The sequence below is a fragment of the Vicugna pacos genome, chromosome 21, assembly GCF_048564905.1.
Source record: "Vicugna pacos chromosome 21, VicPac4, whole genome shotgun sequence".
Lineage (NCBI taxonomy): Eukaryota > Metazoa > Chordata > Mammalia > Artiodactyla > Camelidae > Vicugna > Vicugna pacos.
The window spans coordinates 16504026-16529838 of record NC_133007.1 but is presented as its reverse complement, the minus strand read 5'-3'; the positions used below and the strand labels follow the sequence as shown (position 1 = coordinate 16529838).

At 42.7% G+C, this 25813-nt stretch overlaps 1 protein-coding gene across 4 annotated transcripts in view; it reads right to left on the bottom strand.

Annotated features, from left to right (window-relative positions):
- Positions 1–536: 536 nt before the first annotated feature.
- The window catches only part of ADCY10 (adenylate cyclase 10), a 72757-nt gene continuing 47480 nt past the window's right edge, over positions 537–25813 (bottom strand). For 3 of the 4 annotated variants that reach the window (XM_072946189.1, XM_072946191.1, XM_072946192.1), the window contains 12 exons: positions 21186–21255; positions 20684–20915; positions 18456–18563; positions 17769–17950; positions 14663–14819; positions 12080–12284; positions 11905–12001; positions 11282–11397; positions 10350–10467; positions 8230–8425; positions 1814–2002; positions 537–1240 (listed from right to left, as the gene is read on the bottom strand). In XM_072946189.1, the coding sequence (XP_072802290.1) occupies positions 1079–1240; positions 1814–2002; positions 8230–8425; positions 10350–10467; positions 11282–11397; positions 11905–12001; positions 12080–12284; positions 14663–14819; positions 17769–17950; positions 18456–18563; positions 20684–20915; positions 21186–21255 (1832 nt within the window). In that variant the 3' untranslated portion in view covers positions 537–1078. The remainder of the gene's footprint in view (positions 1241–1813; positions 2003–8229; positions 8426–10349; positions 10468–11281; positions 11398–11904; positions 12002–12079; positions 12285–14662; positions 14820–17768; positions 17951–18455; positions 18564–20683; positions 20916–21185; positions 21256–25813) is intronic. The other variant, XM_072946190.1, reaches the window with a different exon arrangement.

The following is a 25813-nucleotide window of genomic DNA, read 5'->3' as shown; positions in this document are numbered from 1 at the left end:
ATGTCTTTGTATCTCAATCTCTGGTACCTCATCAATGCCTGATACATGGTGATTAGTCAAAAAAAATGTTAATTGAATGAGTAAATAAGTGAATGAATAAGACGAATGATATACAAAATAATGAAGGTAATTAGAAAGCAAGGAGTTTTTTATGTAGCACATGGAACAAGTATGCAAATTCCAGGATGACAGCTTTGAAGGAGACACTATTTACGTGAAGTTTAATATATGATGTGTTTATGTTTAAAATTAGTCATCTGTCCTGGGTAAAGAAGTTGCGGTGAGTGGTATTCCACTGTCTATACATTTATATACATACAATGCAGAGAGAGGCTGAATCTAACATGTTCCACTTGCATCCTCAAAATACCTACAAAAACTGTTCTTTCTGCCAATGAAGAGAGACAGTAACTGCAGGTGGCTCTGGGGGCAGCTTCTCCAACATCTGGGAAATGAAGTTGCATGCTATCACTTTGCTAAATACAGAAATATATAAACCCTCAGCATGCAAAAGATACCTACATGAAAATTACTAATATTTTCATTTTTCAGAAGTTTATTTCCATAGATATTTGATGCACGTGGTTACAAGGGCTTCGGAGGCTGCAGTCAAGCAAGATGAAGATGTGTCTTTTCAAATCTTGCCCTTAGGGACCATGATGAGAATTTGCTATTTGTAATCTCAGGCTACATACAAAAGATTGAACAACTGGACATTTAAAAATAGCCATTTTTTCAGTTTAATAGATTAACTAGAAGGGCATCAGTTGTACGATGTACCATTTTGATATTAATATTTTTTGATCTGATACAATTTTGCATGGGCAGAAATCAACAGGTTAAGTGAGAACAACATGAAAGGCAAAGGGAGTTTGTGTAAAGCTGGGAGAAGGTAGAGCATGGACACTGCCAACCCTTTCCGACCCTCCGGAAAGAGGAGAAACCACGTCTGGTTCTGTGTCTGGAACTGAAGGGAGTATGTAGGGACCCAGAGGATGCTGGCTACAGAGACAGGTTAATACTGACTCATCATGAGAGAAGGAGTCTTACTAAAATCTTTGCTCTCTTTCACGAAACGTTAGAAAGGATTGTCTAGGATATTAACTCGCATCAGAAATTTGTTTTTTTGAATATCCTGCATGTTGACCTTGCCTGATACAACTTTTTCCCATGAGGGGAGATTCAAGACTGTTTGAAGCCACTGGTCTTCGGTTAACTCAGAGCTTGAGTACCACCATTCCTGAGAGGAGAGACAGAGAACAGAATTCATCAGTGCTCTTCACCTTGCGTGGTCAAGAGTGGTCCAATACCAGAAATAGACAGATGTCCTTGAGCGTTTAAAACCAGGGGAACCCACAGACAAGAAATGAACTTTGTTGCCCAAACCAGGATACTGACACATGACTCTAAATAAACACATAAAATGTACATCCATTCACTAATTCTGCAAATACTGAGTAGAAGGCATTGTGTGAGGGACTAAGTGGTTTCTGCCTTTTAAGAGTTCACATTTTCAAGAGGAGACGAGACATGCACACGAATGTAACACACAGTGGAAAGCGGTGAGGGCCACAAGAAGGCAGAGATCCTGCTAAAGGGGATTTGGAGGAGGAGGCGATCCCACGGAAACTCAAGGAGGAGAGGAGGTGCGAATACCCGACCTATGGACATGTCATCCCTTTCAGTAAGAGCCCAGAAGGGCCCACGATGGCCTCCCACATCAGGTGACACCCAGCAGGCAGTGGGCTTCTGGGGCTCCTTGGCCTCCCCCATGAGCACCCGCTTCCCCAGCTTGCTGGCTGATGGTACGTACTTTGCTCATGTTCAGCCAGCATTTCTCCAGCACGTTCCCCTGTGTTTCACAGAGCTGTAAGGCTGTGTTCAGGAAGAGGTTGCAGTTCTGCCCATCCCCCATCAGTATAAAGACATAGGCCATCAGGTGGTAAAGCCTTGGGTAGAAGACAGGCCCGGTGGTGTTTTGAGCCATCAGACTCTCCAAGTTCTAAAGAAAAAGCAACACATCAGAATCAGAAAGGGGACCCTGACTGCAGAGATTTTTAACTCCTCAGATGATCTGGGATCATTTCAAAGATATAAGCAACCAAGTGAAAAAAGCATATGACAGAGACATACATAGAAAGTAGTGGAGACTAGATGGTGAAGGTCAGGTGGAGTAGCCCCCTGGTCTACCCAGACCAAGAATGTGATATGGGTGGGCTCATTAACCCTTCTCGGTAATCACTTTTTTTTTTTTTTGGAAAGCCCTAATTCAAGAATTGTTCTTCCCTGCTGGTGACATTTGCTAGCTTGGGTCTTTAGCTAATGATACATCTACCTGTCCTTTGGGGGTCCCCACTCTGCAGCTGAGTTCCTGTTCCTTGTGTTGACACACGCCACTGTTCTAAATAAACATGTGCACTGAACAGTGTTATTTAAGATTTAATAAGTATTGTATCAACATTCATGGGATGAAGAGGGATGGGGGCTGGTGAGACAGGGGTTTTACTTATCAGGCCTGTGGTATGCGTATTTGTCAAAAAGGAAAGAAACTTTTCACAGAGACACTTACAATGTCCTTATACATTTCCTTGGGAATGAGAGAAAAGCCAAGGGCTTTCTAGACTGTTCAGGGCTCAACCTCCTGGCCCCAGGTAAACCTGCCTTAATCTGTCTACTTCAGCAATCACTTTTAAAAAATGAAACTGAGTCCCCCTAAAACTGAGTCCCCCTGCCGAGTTCATGGTCAACCTCTCTATCCCAAACTTCATTGTCTTGCTTGTCCTGCCCCCTGTTCCCCTCAGAATTGGGGAGTATCAAAGAAAGTGGGGGGTGGGGTTGAAACCAAGCAGGACCCTCCCACGTACAGAAGCCCATGTGCATCCCCGTTTCTTGTTTGTGGAAAAAGGCTTTGGTCTCCTAGGCCTTTTCTGAGTTCCAAAGAGCAGACTCGAGCAGTTACTAATTACAGAGGTGAGAGAATGCAGAAAAGCAGTCAAGAAACCACAGTTCAGTGATAAAACTAGTTTCTAGTTCCACCTGAAGGGACATAGATACAATCTGATGCAGATCTTTGAGTTGTTCTACAGGAACTAAGACCCCGCCCAGGTAGAGGATGGTGACTATGTGCTGACCACAGGTGCATAGACCCCAGACTGGTCAGAAGGTTGATGATTAAGATTCCCCGAAACACCACCCTGTTACCTCATCACCAGCCAATCTGAAGAAAGTCACGCACCCCACTGGCCCTCACTCCAAATGTTACCTTAAAAAACCCTTCCCTGAAAGCCACTGGGGGAGTTCAGGAGTTCTGAACATGAGCTGCCCGTTCTCCTTGCAAGGCCCTACAATAAACACTGTACATTCCTTCACCACGACCTGGTGTCAGTAAATTGGCTTTGCTGCACGGCGGGTAAGTGGACCCAAATTCGATGCGGTAACAATAACAAAAAAATTTTTTTTCTTTTGATTACCAAAGCAATATAAGTTAATTTCCAAAATGTAAGGAATTATACTTCAATTGAAAAAAAATGTAGAGACTGGAAATGGGAGGAAAAAAGGAGAAAGAAACAAAACTCCCAGAATTTAGGGAAATAATGAGGATTAAAAAAAAAAACCACTCATAACTCTAACACCTAAAAAAGAAATACTTTTGGCTTTTGGATACACACTCTCCCACTTTTTAATTTCTCTGCTGTGGGCAGAGAATGTTGCCCACCACCCCAGCTCTACATGAACTAAGCCATTAGTCACTACAGCCACCCACCAGACGCATATTGGCCCTAGACAGTTAAGATGCATATCTAAGGAATAAATTCAGTGAACCTAGATCCTTGCCTTTTCCATACATAGAAAAGCGCTAAAATCATTAACTTGAGATGTCTGTCCTTTGTGATTAGCATACGGTCCACAGACATCTGGCAGATCCTTGCTCCAAGACCCCTCAAGCATCCAGTGCTGCCCTTTAAAGGTAACAAAGAACATTCCTTTCTTAATACCTACCTGCCTTAGCTGAACTAACTACTCTAGACAATGATCAACTTCACAATGACCAGAAATCAAGCCACCAGGGGCGGTCACAACTCCCTACCAAAATCCCTAGCCCTACCCTTTCACGACCTCCTCCCTTCCCTGTTACTTCAACATCAGCCTGATCACGCACCTGCACCCTGTGACCCTCTTCGTGCCCGATGTCATGTAAGCACAAGGATTTAAAGGTCACCTTCCCTTATAAAAGACCTCAGCAGCCTACCGTTGGAGTGCACAGATATCTCTCGCCAGTGGCCCACTGTTGCCTATAGCAGCACACTTAATAAACTCCTTTTCTATTTTCATCCTTTGTCTTTGGTAAATTCTTTTACCATCTGTGCACTGACCCACCAAATCCCAGGACAATTAGTTATCTATCTTTTGGCGTTTTCCCCAGCAAAAATCTCCTCCATATCCTGGCTCCTCCCTTACTTCTTTAGAGCAGTTACTCAAGAGTTAATCTGAGAGGCTGACCTCTGGGCTAGAGCTGTGGTCCTCGGTAAGACCCCCAAATAAAACTTAACTTGCAGCTTTTAAGTTGTGACACTGCCTGTCACTTACACACACACACTTACACTCTCGTGCTCATACCCACTGTAAATGGGGTCATACTCATCACCCATAGGGTAACTGTTTTTTCCCATTTAGCATCATGTTACGGACATTTTCCGATGACATGATTCTTTTTTATGAGGTTTCATAAGTTCAAATGCTGACAGATGCCAGGCAAGTAACATAAACAAGAGGCTGAATGTGACAAGATAAGAAACAGAGGGGATTATGTCATACTGGAGGGGGCATGCCCTGTCACCCCTTGTCAATTCCAGCCAATAGCTGACCTTTAGGATTGGGGCCTAGAGTCACCAGATGCTCCAATTTTTAAAAGAAGAGTCAGAAATTCAGATTTTTTTAATGTGAAAATATCCCAATATTTAAACATACCATTTCTGACTTAACCAGTATTTTTGAAGGGCATACAGCTTTTATTTTCCTTTAGGTTTTTTTTCTAATACTATAAACCTGAGATCAACATCTTTATAGATAAATATTTATTTGCCATCTTGTTATTTTTTCAGGCTAATTACCAGGAGGAGAATTAAATGATGTGCAAAATTTAAAGATATTTATGCATTTTGCCAGAGTGCTCTCTAGAAAGTTTACGAGAGTAAACTTCAGAGCATGAATGTGTCATCTCTCATATCTTTGCTAATTTGATGGTTAACAAAACAATACCTTATTCTTTTATTGCACTTACTTCAATATCATAGAAATGAAATTGAAACATTGAACTTTCCTGACAAACCTATTACGTGTTTATCTTGTCTATCATTATTTATTCAGGAAATTAAACATCTCTGTGCATCCAAGCAGGACCTCGTGGGGCCTTCCCAGAACAGACCCCTCCCTCCGTGTCCTCTGCCTTCCCCTTGTTTGTAGGAAAGCTGTAGTTTCCCAGGGCTCTCCTGAGTCCCAAAAGCCTGCCTCAAGAATTAATGACTGAGAGGATGTGAACTCGTAGTGAGAAAAATGGCAGTTGGGCCAGGAGAACTGATAAGAATTTAAACAGTAAATCAGCCATGTGGCAGTCACAGAATCATTCATTCCTCTGTGAAGTACCTAGATAACAGTATCTGACGCACATTTCCTGAGTTGCTTCACAGATGCTAAAACCCCCACCAAATGGAAGATGTTAACTACTTGATGATCAGGAGCTTGTATCCTCCCCGCCACCCCCATCTCCTGGAGCCTGAGGATTGATCATGTTGACCCCTGTGACACCGCCCTGTTACCTCACCATCAGCCAATCAGAGAACGGTGCACGAGCTGATCACATACCCTGTGACTCCCCTCTCTCACCTCGCATTTAAAAATGCTTTCCTGAAACCCATCGGGGAACTGGGGTCTTTTGAGCACTGGCTGCCCTGGACTCCTTGTCTGGCACCTTACACTAAACACTGCACTGCCCTTCACCACAACCCCATGTCAGTAGATTGCCTTTACTGCGCACGGGCAAGCGGACCCAAGTTTGGTTCGGTAACGTGTACGAGGCACTGTTCTGTGTACTGTGCGAGATGCCAAGTTTGACTTTGTGTTCTTGTATTCTTTTGATTCTCCACCCCTACCACTCCCTCCCATTCCTGGGCTTCCCACCCCCACCCCCTTCTGGAATTCAAATCACACATTCCTTGAGTACAATGTTTTACTCATCTTTGCTGCAATCCCAATAGCACGTACTGTATTTTTCACTTGTACTGTCTTTGGGAGAGGTGAGTTTTATCACTTTACTACTCATTAAATGAAGAGGTGCTTTCTTTTAACTGCCAGCTAATCTATCTACTGGATTTTCATATACCAGTTTGTCCAAAAGTGTGGTACCCCTTTACTAGTCCTCTATCAATATTTAAAAGTGATGATGACAGTCAAACTCACTTGTCATATGTAACATGCCTGGTATTTGAAAGAAGAGAACGTTGGAATCAATTAAACCATGTTTAAGATGACAAAAAAAAAATCTGCTTTTTTTCCGAACAACAGGAAGTGAGTGTTTTAGGTCCCTCATAAGTCGTTTTCTTAAGGAAAGACCTTTGCTCTATCAAATTACATGAAATAAACTCCATAATACGTAATAATCACATAAAACAAAATGACATTTTATGCCACCAAGCAATTTCCGTCTTCTGAGTGAGAGCCAGCAGAATGCTTTATGAATCAGAAATATAAAGACAAGTTCTATGCCAAAGAGCACATACCTCCAGGCAGTGACGACAATGAACTTGCGTGTTTTGGGGGCAGGGAGGTAAGCTGCTGTGAGCAAGCCGCTGGAAGAGGTGCTGAGGCTGAGCGTGGTGGGAGAGTGGTAGAGAGTAGGCTCCCACCTGGGCAAACTGAGGGCTTTTCTACCCAGCGGGAGTGAAAAGGACCCACCCCATAACAATGCCTCAGACAATTAAATGAGCCACTACACGTCACTGGGCCCAAGATGCCTTGTTTCGAAACATTTTAACAGCTCTGAAACAGGGACGTGCCTTAAAATCGTCAGCACCTGGATTCTGCCAACAACCTGAAGGAACTTAGAAGCAGGTTCTTCCCTAGATCATGAGAGCGTAGCTCAGCTGACACCTTGATTTTATCCTCGTTAAGATCCTAAGGGGGAGGGCATAGCTCAACTGGTAAAGTGCATGCAGGAGGTCCTGGGTTCAATCCCCACTACCTCTTCCAAGAATAAATAAACAAACCTAATCACCCACTTCCCGCAAAAACAAAGACCCCAAGCAGAGCGCCCAGCCAAGCCTGTCCAGACTTCTGACCTGCTAAACCGTGGGATAGGAAGTGATGCTGTTCAAGCTGTTAGTGGTACTTGGAGACACATATATAGAAAATGAATACATCTGCACTCAGCCTTTAACAGGACAAGGCAAGCAGGCACGAAGGCGACCAGAGAGGTCCAGCCCTTCATTCTCTCGGGGGGCTTGCCCATGCTGGGCTATGAGCTCTGGGAGGCAGGCACCAGGGTTAATTTGCTTTCCCTTGTACCCCAGCACCTAGTACCTGGTGCTCACTTTCTAGCAGTTGAATATTTAAAATTTCTGTGCACAGCCGACTTCTCTTCCAAGATATTTATCCCAGTAACAGCAGCGAAGTACTACAGAAAAGTTCTATCTAAGAATACCTTGGCAAGATTATCTAACAGTACATCTACAAGATAAAATACTATGCTTCCTTTTAACGAATGGTGTAGAAAGCAATTTAACAACAGGAGGTTGTTCATAAATACGTCTCATTTAGTAGCAAGTTTAAAAAATGGAAATGCATGCACACACGTAGAAGAAAACTTGAAAAATGATGTCTCAACATGTAAAAAGTGGTTAGTAACCTCTAATGGAAAATAATCTGAGAAGGGAATATGTATGTATGTGTGTATATGTATAACTGAATCACTTTGCTGTACACCTGAAACTGACACAACACTGTAATAATCAGACTTCAGCCAAAGAAAAGGGAGAGAGAGAAAAAAATATGTAAAAAATGGTTGTCTCTGAGTAGTAAGGTTATGGGCAATTTATATTTTCTTCTAATTTGGGGGAGAGAGTTGCACTATAAGCATGTATAACTTCTGTCATCAGAGAAAATAATTGTCAGAGGTGGTAGAGAAAAATCCATATGAGGAGTGACTTATCCTGGGGACCAGAGAATAGGCCTTACCTTGAGTATGTCGACTCCAATGTCCTGAGCATTCTCAGATTGTTCTTCAATTTTCTTTTGAAGGTAGAGAACTTGCCCTTCCATGTACCTACAGATGCTGACGCAGTAAAGAGCTGTGGGGGTTCTTCTTGACACGAGACTTTTGGCTTTATTGGAAAAGACCTGAAAGTTGTCCCATTCCTGAAGTCTGGCATACCTGTACCACCACAGAAGAGTAAGAAAAATCAGTAGCATCCTTGGAATGGGCTGCATTTCTGAAATGGGTCTCTCTGGAGGTACCTGTGCCTCTGGAAGCCTGCCACTGACCAATTCAGGGAAAATAAATAGTTTTTTGATGATTTGACGTGAATAGAATCGGGGGGAACACTTGAGCAATGTTAGCCATCATTTATTCAACTCTTTGGACTCTTTAAAATGTGAAGCAGATCAGACACTTGGAGCTATTCACTCTGGGGCTTGAAGAAATTGCTCTGATTCCAAAGAGAGAGCACCTAGGCTACACTGGACTACTCAAAGTGTGGGCCACTGCCTAGTGTCCTCAGTGTCATCTGAGTGCTCTTGAGAAATGCAAACTCTCTGGTCAAATCCAGATCTACTGAATGAGACAGACTCTGGGGATGGGGCCAGGAAACTGAGTTAATAAACCCAGCAGAGGATTCCTATGCCCATCAAATGCGACCAGCATTGGCCTGGGCCACAGCTGTTGAGAGAACTCCTCTGGTGAGATAGAGCGGAATAAGAAATGAGGACGCATTTTGGACTTTAGATCCCTTGAACTTTTAACTCACATGGGCAAGTTAATTTGACATTGAACTTTACTTTCTTTTGACTTTAGCTGGCAAGGGAGTTTGGGGACTTTCATTTCTCCCAATGCATTTTATAGTAAGAGGAGATTTCTATTCAAATTTGGAACTGCTCTAGTTTGCAGGACTTTATATTGGAATGTTTTCATATTGTCATTGAATCTTAGCACAAAATCTCTAAATATTGGACAACACGGCTGCCTGTACAATTTGAGGTGTGAAGTAGAAGAGGGAATGACTTAAGTCCTTCAATTAATGTTCTGGAGCCTGACTCCTGACCTACTTCCTTGAAGCGGAGGCCCCAGCTGCAGGCTTATTGAGTTAAAAATGTAACAGGGTAAAGATGCCAACACCTTGATCTTGAACATCTCAGCCTCCAGAACTATGAGAAAACAAACTTCTGTTGTATAAGATAACCGGTCTATGGGACGTTGTGATGCACACCAGAAATTGACACAGGGTAACTGACTGTACTTCAATTAAAAAAGAAAGACAGAAAGAAAAAATTTAACAGGTTAGAGAGATTCAGCCTCAGGCTTAATGGGTTCGTGAGGTACAGGAGGCCTGCTTCTCCCACCCTCCTGAAGTTTCCTTCTATGTGAGGCAGTTCCACGGGGGCAAAGCACCTCATCTCTTTCCCAGTCTTGCTCCCTCCCCCAATGATGAGGAGTGACTTAGTGACTTGGATGATGACTTTGGGGGAGGGATTAGGCAGGTGCACCTTGGTAGCTATCCCTCTTCTTCACTTTGAGAGCCAGAGAGACCAACAGAGGGCATGGCACTGCCTGCCTTGAGGGGGCTGGGGTGGGGATGGAGTTTCCTAGAACTGCCCGCTGCTGATGGGTAAATCTAATCCTGGGATTCAATATTAGGAAGCCCACCTGCCTGCAGATCTAAGCCATATCCTACAGCATCAGCTTAATCATCAATGATTATGATTAGATCTTGGGGGAGGGGGCAAGTAGTGTTACTTATGAGTCTCCCTCAAACCCCAGCACTTCTCAGAAGCAAGGACTCCTTTTTCTTATTCATCGCCGTATTACCTCAACATGATACACACGTAATAAATGTTTGTTGCACTGAATACAATGGAGGTGGGATGGCTTTTCTGGCCTTGGTTGAGAGGGATGAACTAGGTGACCCTTAAGGTGTCTTTCAGTGTAAATCCACTCTGTCACCTTCAGTCTGCCTCATGTATAAATTTAAATTACTTTTCCTTTCTTGTCTTTCTTCTAAAAAAAAAAATCTCAGGAGATTCAACATTTCAGGATTCAACATTTCCAAGTTTGGGGACTTGGGGCTGTAACATATTGTTACCAGATAGCAACACACGAGTAAAGTCCCAGGAGGATTCCACTCTGAAACTTGAGGATCCTGTTATCTTCATTTTGATACACGAATTCCAAACATTCTTCAAATGTCCTATAAACAAAGCCTAAAAAAGAGAGAAACGGGAGAGCCTGGCTGGTGGATGGAGGAGAATTTTCCACTGTCTCTGATGACTTTATGAATCCAAAGGGTCCCCTGGATCACATCAACCAGGTGACTGCAATGCCCTGTGTTGGCGGAGTCCCTGCTTTTGTGGAAGCTGACACATGTACGATAGAATGCCGCAGTATCAACTGAGCAGAAGTGGGCTTTAAACCAACCCTCCCTGCCTGAGACTGAGGAGTCAGCCTCAGCGCAGGCTGGGACTTTGTCTTCCTACCCATACGTCCCTCATTGGCAGTGATACCTGCATCCCCTTTGAAAATACCTGTCGGAAAAAGAATGCTGAGGTTGGCCCCTCTGGTTTATTATGTACCCTGAAGCCTTCCTACCTGGTCTCACCTGAAAGTTACCAGGGAAGAATTTGTTGTCCGAATCACCAACAGCTACCAGTGCCTGGAACCCTCACATTAGCAGCCCAAACCTTCATTTTAAAGCATGAAGTCGCCAAGTCTACCCTGCTAAAAATTAAATACCCTAATAGAAGGCACATAGTGACAATATCAGTCAGTGTCTCTTGTGTGCAAATTAATCTGACACTTTAACTGGCAGCTTAAATTCTAAATTCTCCTCCTTGCTGGTCCCTTAAAATCCTTGCACCTTCTAGACAGCTTCCTGAGCTCCAAACACCAGGCTCTTCCCCCTTCCCTGTCCTAGCCAGAAACCCAGTAGTCTCAGAGCCCCCACCCTGATAGTTGCCACCCCACACCTACACAAGTGTCATGCCCTCAGTTTCTTATCAATTCCAAGGCCAGGCTCACCAGAATAAAGCATGATGTCCAGGCATATGAAATAGAAAAAGGCCTTGCTGAAAATGTGCTCTTCTGCTACAGAAAGATCCCACAGCCACCCCAGCACCTGGATCAGCTGCTTGTATCTACAGGAAAGGAAAAGTGGTAGGATTAAAACGTGATAGGCGGGAGGTGAGGAAGTCCAGTCCTGGTCTCAGTCCTGCCCAGCGATTCGGGACCAAACGCGATCAGTTAAACAGACTTCAAACCCACTCCTAAATCTCAAATGGGCAATTTGTTCAAACTTTTCTTTCACAGACTTCTCTATCAGAGTGACCGCAGTCAGTCCATGTTGGCCTGGGTCTCTGGTCTTGGTTGCTGTCCTCGGGGCATTTGCCTTCCCTGTGAGACCGTTCCCTTTCTGTCACCTGGCAGTGACGGAGGCCTGATTTCCACAGTGGGGGTGACTGTCTGACTTTCCTCCAGTCACTGGACCAGAGCGGTGGTTTCCAAAGGATGACGGTCATCAGTTACATCAGCTTAGGGTAAACTGTGCTCCCTCCCCCACTCGATGCCAGGGTGAAGTGAACCCAGAACATTCCACTAATATGGCTTTCTTTCCCTAATTTTGGAACACGCCTTAAGATAAATACCTGTTTTTCAAGAATAAGGATTTACTAAGCCAGCAGAGGACCAGACAGTGTTTGTCAGGATTCTGAAGCAATGCCCACATCTTGTGGGCTCGAGAGCCTGGGAAGAAAACAATGCCAGTCTATTTCTGGGCATTACTTGTGTTTGCACGTCCCTTCTTGACCAGCCAGCCCTTACCTAAGTCAATGGCCAAGTCCAAGTCACCCATTAGGAGCTTGATGTAGCTAAGCGCATGGGCCACGTAGGTCACGATTTCAATGCTCTTGCGTTTCTCGGGGAGGTTGAAGATGTGCTCGATGGCCATGATCTCATATTTGAACCATGTGCCCTGGTAGCCAGCCAGATGGTGGTGCAGCGAATAGTCCAGGTAGGCCTTAATGATCTGAAATGGCAGCAGTGAGAGAAGGAGAGCAGGGCAAGACTGGGATAGAACCCAAAGCAGAAAGTCCAGGATATCATCCAACGCCTGCCAGTAAACAGGGATTTATGAAGCTTGGAAATGGAGCTGGACATTTGACCAAACCATGGGCCTCGACACAGAAATTAAGTTGAGTTTCTGCCACCTATTTAACGCATGATCCAGGACAAGCTCAATGGCCCCTTTTGCCCTCAGAGCATCCTTAAACAAAATAGAAGAATTTTAACTTGGAGGAAAAATAAAAGCAGTATGTGGATATATGACTGCATAGCAAAAAGCCTGGAAGGATTCACTCCAAACTGTAAATAGCAGTTACATATTCGCTGGGGTTGAAGGAGAGATTTAAGAAGAGAAACTTTGCTTTTTACTGCATGCATTTCTGTGATGTTTAATTTGTTATAACAGCATGTGTTACTTTTGTTATTTAATAGCAAAGGAAGGTTGGTTTGGTTTTGTTTGATTTAAAACTATATATATAAGGACTAATTCTAAACCTAATTGGGAGATTTAAGAGAAGTTGGTTACTCAAACAACTCTAAAATGATAAAGTTGCATCAAGATATAAATGCTTAGAGAAGGATGAGGGGAAAACAGTTCTTGCTAAAGTGACAGTTCATTATGAAAAACAAAAACAAAAATAGAATACATAGAAACTGCAAACAGGAGAAATACAGACTCCCTCATGGTAGAATGGTGGGGGAGGCATTTTGGAGAAAGGAACTTTTTTCGTGAAATTCCTCAAATTGCAGAAAATAAACAGTCCGAAAATTCTGTGTTATAGGCAAGTCTGTGGGTGCTTGTTAAACCACAAAGTGAATCTCAAGGAATTCCTTTATTCCTTGATTAAAACATGTTTCAGATAACCCTACCAGGAGGGAAGGACTTGTGGTGGAAGACAGGATCATTGGGCAAATGAAAAATCAGAGCTGAAATGAAGCCTAGTTCTTCTGGTATTTGGACCAAGAGAATTGAACCCAACTGAACTGCTTCACTTTATGAGAAAAATATAAAGCTCAGAGTTCTATGATTTGCCAGTGGTCACACCACAAATAGGTGGAGTCCTAGAAACTTCCCTCTGGGCACTCATTCTGGTTCTTTCTCCAGGGAAGCATTTTCCCCAGCTCTTCTGCCCTCAGTTACTGCCCTCTTGTTAACAAGTATCTTTTGATTCACTTTCCAATTGTGACTTTTCCATTTTAGTCTCCCTCGCGCCCCCCCCAACTCCATCACATTTTTAGGAGACAGCCCCAAGGGTAGAGGAGGAATAAACCATTTCATTCAATAAATATTTGTCGAGTACCTACTATGTATTGGACACCATTCTAGGAACTCAGGGTGTAAACGAGAAAACAGGTACTTCCTTGGGGTCCCTGAGACCCTTTCAAAAACTACACAAAGAAAGTAAAGCTAGTTTCATGACATCAAGTGATTCTTTGTGTCAGGAAAAAGAGTGAAAGATCTTGAAATGGGCCAAAATAAACCAAAAAATTCAGTGGGTGTCCTGTCTAGCTCACTCATCAAGGTTGTCTCTGCCTTTCATTGTCTTTGGGCTGCTTTACAATTCTGCATGCAGTAGAAACCATAATAATGTAAATTATTCTTTTTCATAGAAACATAAGTGTTCAGTAGAATAGATTCTTGCCCTGTGACTAGTTATGCATCCATTCATAAATCAAATTTTCCTTGGGACCAGCTGTAACATCTTACTAGTTCTCTCACTAATTTTAATGAGCTCAGTAAAATCTTTGACGTGTTTTTTTGTATTTGTGTGAGTCATGATTTTATCTTTTTAAAAAGAATTATCCTTTTACCTTTTCCTTTTTCACCCTTATTGTCTCAAAAGTACAATGCGGAGTCTTCCGGGGGAGAATTAAGTACAAGGGAGTGAAGGTAGGAGCAGATGGAGAATCCAGCTGTCTTCTGTGAAGTCAGACACTAAGATATTTGCAAAAATGAAGTACATACAATTCTCACTAAATTTTTTGTTCGGGGAAAATGAGGTTTTTTTTTTTTTTCAATGAAGATGTTTATTATATTGATATGTAATGGGTTTATTTTCTTCAACAAATTATTTTTTTATTATCTAGTTTTTGTTTTTTATATGATAATATCAATAGCTACAACCTATAGAAATAAAAGCCATGTGAGGTCCGCAATCATTAAGAGCATAAAGGGGTCCTGGGACCAAAATGTTTGAGAACTGATGGCTCAGCAGAACCAGCCAGCCAGGAAGGCTTTTATTAAATCTTCATGATTTTGAATTTCCACTGGCTTTCACTAACTAGGCTTTCCTCTTCAAATGAGATTCAGAAATGTAAAAAGCAGCTACAAAAACACCCTACCTGGAAGTCATCTTGAGTTTCCAGTGCAGCGTTCACTTGCATCATTGCTGCCAAGTGGCTATAATACTTGTAGTGAAAAAAGTAATTTAAGCTATAGATCTGCCACAGCAAGGAGAAGCAGGTGGTTTGCTGGTAAAGTTGCGCCAGCCTCTTCTTCCTATTAGAGTATACACAGGGGACATAAAAAGAAGGTATTGTCACCAGCATGCTTGAGGGGAACACAGGTGCAGAGTTCTCACTACTGGCTTGGGCATCAAAACAGGCTTGAGTTTGAGGTCTGTTTCCTTTATGTGGAAATTAACATGTACGTTAATTTTTATGATGCACATTTTCTCCACTGCACAGTGGGGACCATAATACCTACTTTGGGATGATGAATTAAGATAATCTATGTAAATCACCTGTCCCCTGTCAGGGCATTGCCATTTAAATGAAGTTATTTTAAAAAGCACATTTATATCCTTCATCACATTTGATTCTGATGACAACCCTGTAAGAAGGGAAGGAATAATTAACCCCAATTTACATAAACGGAAGGTGAGACTCAGACGGGTTAAGTAATTAACTCAAAGTCACACAGCTAGAATGTGGTGGTGCCAGGACTCCAGCCCTGTCCACCTCCAGCCCGGCCAGTCCAGCGTGTGGTTTCCTGCATTACACATTGTTGTCAGGAGCTAGGGTCTCAGCTCAAAAAAGGAAATGAACATTTTAAACAACTCCAGTCTGCTGTGGTCTGAATGCATTTCCCCCTGCCAAATTCATATGTTGAATTCTAACTCAAAAGTGATGGTAATAGTGGGCGGGGTCTTAAGGACATAATTAGAACATGAGGGTGGAAACTTCATGAATGGGATTAGTGTTCTTATAAAAGAGATTCATTCCACAGAGTTCCCTGGACCCTTTTCACCATGTGTGGATACAAAGTCTGTGACCTCGAAGAGGGCCCTCCCTCCCCTAATCATGCTGGTGCTCAGGCTTCCAGCCTTTCAGAACTGTAAGCAATAAACTTAGCTGTTTATAAGCCACTCAGTCTGCGGTGTTTTCTTCTAGAGCCCAAAGAGACTACATTCCAACAACGGAATGGGACGTCACAGGAGATGGTGAGCTTCCTGTGCTGGAAGTATTCAAGGGGACGATGGCTGAGCACCTACCGAAAATGCTCGGGGTCTTGGTCTCAGCCTCAACAAGTCATTTAACTGATAATGCAGCCCTGAATCCTCTCTACTGGTGATAAAAATGGAATCCTGAACTGGCTGCAATATTAGTGATTTAACAAAGCCAAGAAAACAAAATATCATTAGAAATAGCTATGAGGGGTGGGGCATAGCTCAGGGGTAGAGTGTGTGCCTAGCATGCATGACGTCCTGGGTTCACTATTAAAAATAAATAAACCTAATTACCTGCCCCCCACCAAAAACCAACTGAAAAATCAAGAAATGGCTATCAAATGTAGATTTTGAATAAAGATGAGAAGGAAGAGATATCCTAGAGTTCAGAATAATTCCAAGTACTTTAGACACTTATGACACATATTCTGTTGTGGTAATTTTTTTTTTTTTAAGATTCTAAAGGAAACATGGAGAAGGTAAAACCCCTTATAATATAGGGAGTTCATGAAGTTGTAGAAACTCTGACATTAAATATTCTTTCCTATTAGCCTCATTCTTGAGATGAGAACCTTTTGATCTGAGAGTAATTTTAAGCCAATAGTTCTGTAGTTTCTTTCTCATGCATCACTTTTTCACCTTCTCCCTTTGTGAGGGTACTTCTTATTCCTTTTACAAAGTGTGGTTGTAAATTAGGCTTGTCAGATTTAAGGATGCTCAGTTAAATCTGAATTTCAAACAATGAATAATTCTTCTGGAATGCATATGTCCTAAATATTTTGTGTGATATAATGTACACTAAAAAAAGAAAATCATTCATTGTTGATCTGAACTTCCAATTTAACTAGGCCTCCTGTATTTCACCTGGCCACCCTTGGAGTTGTGATCCAAACTTCAATTGTCTCTTACCTCTCAGAGAGATCACTCCTGAACCTCTCCCCTTTCCTCCCTATCCTGGTGTCTCCCGAGGCAGCAGGCTTAGATTCCTGGGAGCCTGTCCTCAGTCCACAAAGGAGCTCAGCTCCACCTCATTTCCACCCCTACAGTCAAGGGAATGCTTTTGGGAAACTGGGGAAGGCCATTTTTCGTGGGGTTGCAAATGAATTGCAGAAACTTGCTTAAAGAAATAGATGTTTGTGTCTCAGGCAGAACCTGTAGGAATATTGCTGCTGGCCTCTCCCAAGATGGAAGAGATTTCTTCTGCCAGCTCTCCAGATCCCCAGTTAGGTGGCCTCTCCCTTGGTATGAATTGCTAGGTAGGTAGAATATATTTTAAAAACTTTTACTGTTGGAAATTGCAAACATGCACACACAGTAAAACAAAAATATAATGAACCACATGCACCCAGCACTCAGCTTCAACAACTATCAGCATTCTTATTGCACCCGTCCTTATACTCACTGCTTCCCTTCCCCACCCCACCTCATTATTTTTTCTGTTGTTCTTTTATAGATAAAATTTACATACATTGAAAAGTACAAATCCCTAATGATATAATCTTGACCGATGGATACCGACCGCCATTTAACCCACATATCCTAAGAGACACAAAACTGGGTGGGCCGTTTTGTCTTTTGGCAGATGTCTTGAGGGCCTGCCATTTATCTTTGGGGCAGGGAGCATACCCAGGGTTTTAGCACCTAATTGAAAGAGGGCTTGTGATTGAGGATCTAGGAACAGGTGGTGCAGATTCCCGCTGGAACATGGATGGCCAGAGGGGTTAGTGGGTGAGATGAGTAGGAAGGGGCTTGGAGCTCACCTTGAAAAGGGCTCCCTGAAGTTTTTGTCACCTGAACTCAGCTATTTGGCAATAGCTGTCTGTTAAGTTGTTCTGAGGTAACCCAGCCCTGGCCTGGGAGTCCCGCCCCTACTTACTCCCTCCCCTACCCATGAGCCACGAGGAGTCCTTGCGCCCCCTAGAGGCCCAGACTTTGGGGACTGACTGTTGGACTACGTGTGGTGAGATGAGACACCCAGCTCTCCCCAGCGTCTTCCTTACCCTGGAGGTGAGCTCTCTTGGGCCTGCTGATTCTGATTGATATAATGAAAGTGTCTGTTTTTCTCAACATGTGTCTGAAGAAACAAGGAAATTAAATTGTAAGGAAAGATTCGATTGAGGAGCTTCAGGGCCTTCCTTAGCATCTTCTTGGCAATCACCATCTGGCCCATGTTGAAACAGACCTACAAGGAGAAGAAAGGGGAAGAGAGGAAAAGAAGAAAGGCAGTGATTCCAGACTTGGTTGGTATGTTCCAAAATCACATAGTTTTGGAATCTTAACAACAAAAAAGGTCATTTAAGGCCCAGGAACAAAATCCCCCTGTGCCGAGCATAACTGTAAACATTTATTGGATGTATACATGAAAAATGTTTAAATGACTATGATTTAGCATCCTCCTTGTTCATCATCTACCCCTAAGGAAATGTCTATCCATTCATGTCCATTTTGGGAGGTTGATAGAAAAATATTTCATAAAGATGTCAAGCGAGAGGATAAGGCAGATCTTGCTATTGGCAAATGATGGTGAGGAGGTTTGAGTCCTGGGGCTTGGGGTTCTGGAGTCTTGGAAAGGATGTGTGGCAGAGGATGGGCGGAGGATGCAGAATGTATAGGGATGACTTTTACTTCTTCTATGTAAAGCCTCAATGGTAAATAACAGGGTAATCATGTTTTTAATGGTTTCTTACCTGACCTTTGAGGGTATAAAAGGTAGCTGACTCAAAAGTCTTACTCCAAGATTTTTCCTTCTTGAGAGTTTTCAGCATCCTCTCTCCCTCATTCAAATATATGTAAGCCTGCAACCAGCACAAGGAGTAGAAGGCGTTGAGTCAGCAGGGATCTGGACCACAGAGGGGCCATTGCCCCAGTCTCTACTGAAGAAATAGAAGCAGGACCACTCCAGCTCCCACCTCCACCTCTCTACCTTCAGCTCCTGATTAGAAAGGGCCTTCAAGCTCTAGACAGAAGTGACAGGGAAAGTTCCCACTGAAGATGTAGGTCACCTTCATGTCCATCTTGGTCCACTGAATCTCTCATGCTAGAGGATGAATCTAGAAATCTCTCCCTTTCCTCATGTTGTCACAGAAGTCACCTCTCCTGAAGTTTTCTCTAAGGCAATTTCCTTCTTTAAGTAATTCCACCCCCAACCTCCCTATTTCCAACACTTTACTCACAGCCCCTGAGAGCATCCCCACATCTATGGGAAGCCAGCCTCTACCTTTGGAGTACGTTATGAACCACCCCCATTTCCTTTGCCAGGGCCATCTTTGGGAGGTGGAAGAGGAAGGTAAGGCCCCGGGCAACCTTCCTCACTTCATCTTCAACGTTCTGTGACATCGTGAGGAGTGTCTTGGTAATTGGGAACACCAAGGTAAGGTCAGAATTGAAGAGCAAAATAAGGTGAGGCAGTGTCCCCAAGTCTAGCACAGCCTAACGAGTATGTGTGGGAGGCAGAGAGAAGGAGACACGAGTTGGCCACCAGCGCCGGTCCTACCAGATTTGTCTCACTGGGAGAGGCATGCTTTGGGACCTTTTACTGGGGCTTTGCTTCCAGTCACTGTCTTCCTGATCATTCACCACCCCCTTCAGAGCGAGATGGGGGTACGCAGAGGTACAGCAAGTTGCCCTCCAAGGCTACCTAAACCTTCTTCTCCTGGGACCCGCTGGCCACATCACTCCTTCCTTCACATGTGTGTATAAAGTATGCACAGGAGACTTTCATCCTTTTGGGGGAGGGGGCGAATAATTAGGTTTACTTACTTATTTATTTATTTTTAATAGTGGTGCTGGGGATTGAACCCAGGACCTCCTGCACGCTAAGCATGCGCTCTGCCACTGAGCTATACCCTCCCCCGGCTCCAAGGAGACTTTCATTCTTAACACAAAGACTTGAAAGAACCAGGGCTTACTGACATTTTTAATGGTTTTATTTCAAAATTTTATATAAATCTAAGGTGTGAGGGTTGATTAGGCTTTTGTGATCAACAGCAACTGTGAAATATGGAACCACCAGTGCAGGAATGAAGGATGGTGGTCCTGGCTACCCAGGTGTGCGAAGCTCTTCCTGAAGCTGGCTGGAGTCAGATGAAGCGAGGACCAGAAAGGCATTTCCTCACGTGAGTTTCATGGAAGCTTAGTCCAGCCAGCTGCTCTATGAAAAGCGATCTAACGTCCAATACATTTGAGAGAAACACTATGGCCCAGTCCTAGCCCAACCTTCTGGGAGATTTCTATGTACCTCAGCATGTTAAGGCCCTGAGATACCTGTAGTACAGAAACCTATTTAGCTTTATTCAGCTCAGCGCTTCCCAACTTACTTACCAATGAATTCTTTTTATTTCATTATATGTATCAAATTCCCCCATTTCTGAGGGCATGTTGCCCTGGAAACCTGTTTACAATTATCCTGGAGAAACTTTCACTAGTGCTTTGGTGGCCTAAAGGGATGTATAATAATTTAGCACAAATTACATGAAGACCAGAGTGAGTGAGCACCTTTGGGGATCACTAGATTAAAACCGGATCTGTGCTTATGCAAAGACCTATGGGAATTTGTGCTCACAGGTATCTGGGGAAGACAAAGGGCAAATGTTGCCAGGATGTTTCTCAGAAAGACTCCACTGAAACTGAAGAGCTAAGACCAGGGATCCCATATTGGTAGACAATTCACAGCAAGTTTCTAAAGGTGGCAATATTTTAAATGATGTATAATGGTAGTTTTGCAGTTTGTTCTGACTTTCTTTTCTCAGTCTCAGGTCATTTCCCTTCTGAGCAATTTGATTTTCAAAGGAAAGGGGTGTGTTGGTAGGAATCAAGAACATGAAGCAATAAAAAAAGCACACTAGAGCTTTCCTGCTGGCTCTGGGGTCTGAACGCTGTTTCAGCGGTGAAGGGAATCTGGATAGAAACAGCTTACCATGTAATTATCACCCAAGATGAGATAAGCAGATGCGATTTCTAGGAAGTAATACAAGGCTTTGTTGTTTTCTCCCAAAGCCAGAAAATGGTGAGCCAGAGGAATGATGACAATCTCCACGATCTCTTCACACTGGCAGTTTTCCAGAGGGGTGATGTCTTCCTCAGATGTCCTCATTCTTGTTATAACGATGTCAAAGAAAGTCAAGATCTTTTCTCTTACTTCTTCAAAACTGTCCAAATGCAGAAATAAATAAGGGTAATAACTTGTAGATATAGTATAGTTTTTGCTATGAAAAGATCGTCAAAAACAAATAAAAGAGCAAGATAAGAAAACCTAATGTAGGTAACTACTGAAGAAACTCACCACGCCGACCCTCCAGCATAGCCCACTTGTACCTAAAAGGCCCGAAGGACTGACCAGACAAGTGACTCTAACAGTGTTCTCACTTAATGCCAACTATTCATTGCTTCACCCCCTAAATAATTATCGGTGCATGTACCTGGGATTTCCAGAAAATCCTTCAGATTTCTTAAGAGTCTCTATTCTGGAAAAGGTGATCTCCTCTTCAGCTGGAAAACAGACACACGAATGAGTTGTATAGGTCATTGGCTGAGATGTCTGGTATTCACCAAGGATTCCTTGTTTTTTTTTTAAATGGAGGCACCAGACATTGAACCTACAGTCTTGTGCATGGTAAGAATGTGCTCTACCATTGAGCTATACCCACCCCCCAACAGGGATTCCTTTTCCCCTTCCATGATAAATTTGTTGCCCAGCCAAGATCTACATTTCCCATTCCCCACTGCATCTTAGGTAAAGCCACGTGTTTAGTTTTAAAAAAATGGGATTCAATCAGAAGTAATATATGTCACCTCTGAACTGAGGTGGTTAGATATCTTCACCTTTTCCTTCCACAAGAAAACAAATTACTTGTGGGGACCTACGGGATAGGAGCAAATCCACAAAATGGGAGGAGCCCGGGTCCCTGAATGACTGTGTACAGGGCCATTTGTCAAAACTCTCACTGCATCATTACATGGGCAGGAAAACGCGATCATCCTATTGTGTTAGCCACTCAGATGCTGGGGTTTGTTATAGATGGTAATACTATCCTAACTAATTTACCCTGCAATAACTCAAACTATGAATTAATGATGCTGAGGAAAGGGACGTCAGCTTCTAATGGGGAAATACAGACATGTAAATGTAACATCCCCAAAAAGCTAACTTAAGGGCAGAGAGCTTTGAATTTAAAAGCTTCAGTCTATCTAGACTTCAATAGGTTAGAAAATTCCATAATGATCTTAAGACAGAAAACAAATGAGGATTGTCGAATCTAGCCACTTCTCCATTTGGGGAGAAGGAAGAACCCTGGAGAGAGGAAGGGACTTGTCTCAGATCATATATCTGTTAGTGATGAGGTAGGACCAGAACCTAGGTCTCCTGACTCCAAGGGGAATGCATTACTCCACAGGTCCTCTAATTCATAAAGTGCAGTTTGAACATCTTGTTATCACCATCTTCTGAAAGCCCCATAGAATTAGTGCCTCAACTCGTGTGTGCCCACTGACTCCATGCAGACCTCTATGACAGTCCTTTATCACACTGCATAAGGATTAATTTGCCCACCTCCCCTAGTCTGTAGTCTAGTTCATCTCTAGTGACTACAAGTTGAATAAATTGAATTATGCCTTTAATCTTCTACTCCTCTAAAACTCTTCTTGTCAGGCTTATCGTTGACAACCAAATCGCCAAATCCAAAGGTTACATCTCTGTCCACATCTTATTACACTCCTTGGCATCATTTACTATATATAAGGGACCACTCCCTTGTCTACCAGCTTTCGTAACATCCATTCCCTTGGTTCCCTCCCTCACTGGCTACCTACTTTGCTGGCTCCTACTCCTCTATCAACATTTCAATTGTTGGTAAGCCTCAGTTTGACTGTGGGCTCCCTTCTCCATCCAATTTCTCCCTAGGTAATTTCATCTGCCTGTGACTTTAAATTCTATTCATATGCCAATAACTTTAGGTTTTACATTTCTAAGACCTGACATCCACCCTTAACTACAGACTCACATATCCAAGTGCCTCCTTGGCAACCGCCACTTGGATGCCCAATTTCAAAATTAACATGATCCAAACGGAACTCTTGAATCTCTCTTCCATAAACCTATATCCACCAACATTTCCCCTAGCTTAGTAAGCGTATATATCCATTTTCTCAAGGCAAAAAAACTAGGCAATGTCCTTGATTCTTTTCTTTCCTTCATTCCTATCCCAATCTGAGAAAAACAATGTTGGTTAAATAAAGCAAATAAAGTCAGAGTATACAAGATATAGTTTTTGTCATTAGATCATGTACCCGTTGGGAGAATCATATTTTTAGCTCTCCATTTTCTTCATTTATGAAGGAAATATTAAAAATTCCTTCTTCAAATAGGATCTGTAAACACCAAAAGAAAAGAAATATGCAAAATTCTTATAGGTTCTCAGAAGAAAGAAGAAAAGTAGATACCACTTGCTCACCTTGTGGTTTCAAAGACTCAGAAATAAGACTTCAAGGTGAAAAGCTAACCTCTTTTGTTTATCTCCTGACCTCCAAGGCCAGGACATTTTACCCATTAAAAAGAGAATAAAATAATTTTTAATTAAGGTACAGATTGGAAGGGGTCAATTCCTGTCTCAGGATCGTTACACTGGCTGTCCCCTCTGCCTAGAATGCTCTTCCCCAGCCATCCATCCAGCAGCATCTCTCACTTCCTTTGTCCCGCCTCCCACTGAGGGCTATCCTCATGGCACTGCATGCCGAATCCCCCTTGCCCTACCCAATAACTCTTTTCTCATTTTCTCTTTGGGATCACTTACACATACTACAGAATTTACTTCTTTGTTAGGTTTTTTTCCTCCATTGTCTACTTCTCCCCAGCAGAATGCTGTTTTGTTCCCTGGTGTATCTCAGGTGCCTAGAGCAATGTCTGGCACATGTCAGAAACCCAATAAATACTTGCTGAACGAGTCAATGAAACGTGGGGTGAAAAGGCATGTCCAGAAGATAAAGGAATGAAAGAAGCGGTCACTGAAGACATAGGTGGAGAAAGTGGGAGGAAGGAGCCCAGGAGGGAGCCTGTGGGCTACAGATCCTTCGAATGGACCAAGATTCAGAAAATAAGTTTTTGGGAAGGATGTGAGGATTGAAAGAGAATTGAAAGGGGAATCAACTTCCTCATTATCTGATTCATATCTAATGCTGTGTCCCTGAACTTTTTACAATTATGTCCTGTTCCAATATTACCGAAAAGCATATCCCACACTTTGGGAGATTCAGGGGTAAAGGACAGGGTGTCCAACCAAGACTGAAGTAGGATCTTATAAGGAAGACATTGCAAAAACAAAAGTTTCCCAAAGAACAGTTTCCTAGAAACTCCAAGAAAAATAAGCTTTTGTTAAGAAATCTATTCACAGTATATTACTTGGTTCTCTAGTGGACAGCATTTACACAGTCTTAATGTAAACACTTGATTGATTTATCTAATGATGGTACTATAACAATATCAGGGGAGAGATGCCGAAGAGTGGTATAACAGCATTACATTCTCACCTACCATGGCAAGACTAAAACAGATAATGTCACAATTTGAATTTGTAAAAAGCAGCACAACACACCACTTAGTATATGGAGGGAATGACCAGAAAGAACAGCTGAGTTAAAAATGTTCCCCCCGGAGAAAAACTCCCAAAGGTATGCACGGCAGTCAGCCATGGGATTATTGCTTTTATGGCAGAACTTTCAGGAACTCTAAAAATGTCTCTATTTAAAGGTATCGAGTTGATAGCCTTTTAAACAGGTGAAAAATTCTGATAAGGGAAATAATAGGGTCCTGGCCTCACTCAGGTAGAGGTGCTAAGGGAAGCGTGTCAGCAGACATGACTCAGAGACATCTGGTCACATGGGCTCCAGAGCAAAGCTGTTAAAGCACATTGGAGAACCCAAAATAGTGAGTTGGTTTCTCTGATGGCCCTAGCCAGCCTGCTTAAGACCACCCAACTGCTCAGATTGACCCGTCTGCTAGCTGTCAGCTGATTTTACCCCTCACCAAATAAATCAAACCATGTATAATATTATATATGTATTTTATATAAATACATATAATACATATATGTGTGTATATGTATTTTATACATAATCATATATGTATTTTATACATAATTTATTAATATGTATTTTACATCACTTATATTATTATATATAAAGTAAGACTCATGGATCCCACACAGTCTGGAATATCCTTTCCCTTTCCTCTTATCTCTGGCAGTCTACTCTCTACTGTCACTGCTTTCATTGGTGCTTTGGCTATGGCCCTGTGTTGGATCCTTCACTGAAGCTCCCTTGATCTAGGCATGCAGCCTCTTTCGCCCTCTACTGCCTGTCTTCTTAGTCCCTGTATTTTAATTTTAGCAGGCCACTCCTTGGGGTCTTCTCACACTCCCAAGGGTACTTTTGAGAACAACTTAAAATGGCTCCAGGCTGGCTTTTTCTCCCAGGTGAGTTATATCTGCTCTATGGGAAATCCTCACACATCCTTTCCCGAACTCAGGGAGGGCAGCCACAGGCCCCTTTAGCCGTCTTAGGCATGAGATCTTCAGTGTCCTCTAACCCATTCCAAGGAAGACACCTTCTTAGGGTTGAGGTATGAAGGAAGCCACCCACTTGAGTGTACACAGTACCTCTTCAGTTCTTGCCAGATCACCCCACACATCCTGGCCCTCTCCACACTCTTCCTCATTGTTATGTCTTGAATGTGGATGAAGGATCCCAGATTATAACTGATTCTCAGTTATAATATTTCCTTTATAGATTCTGTATATCCAGCCATTTCCCTCGCTTTGGATTACAACATCCATCACATCTTGGTGCTTGGTATGAATTTCAGTCTCAATATCATGTTACACGTATACTACTAAAAGTATAATGATAATAATAACGTGTTTCCAAATTTGGAAAAATATAATACATGAGGGTAATTGTAATAAATACTAGCAGTAAACACTGGGCTCAGCCACGTGTCCATTCCCCTTACTTCTTTCCCACCCCAGGGGAACGAGACTGCTGCTGAAGTCTCACT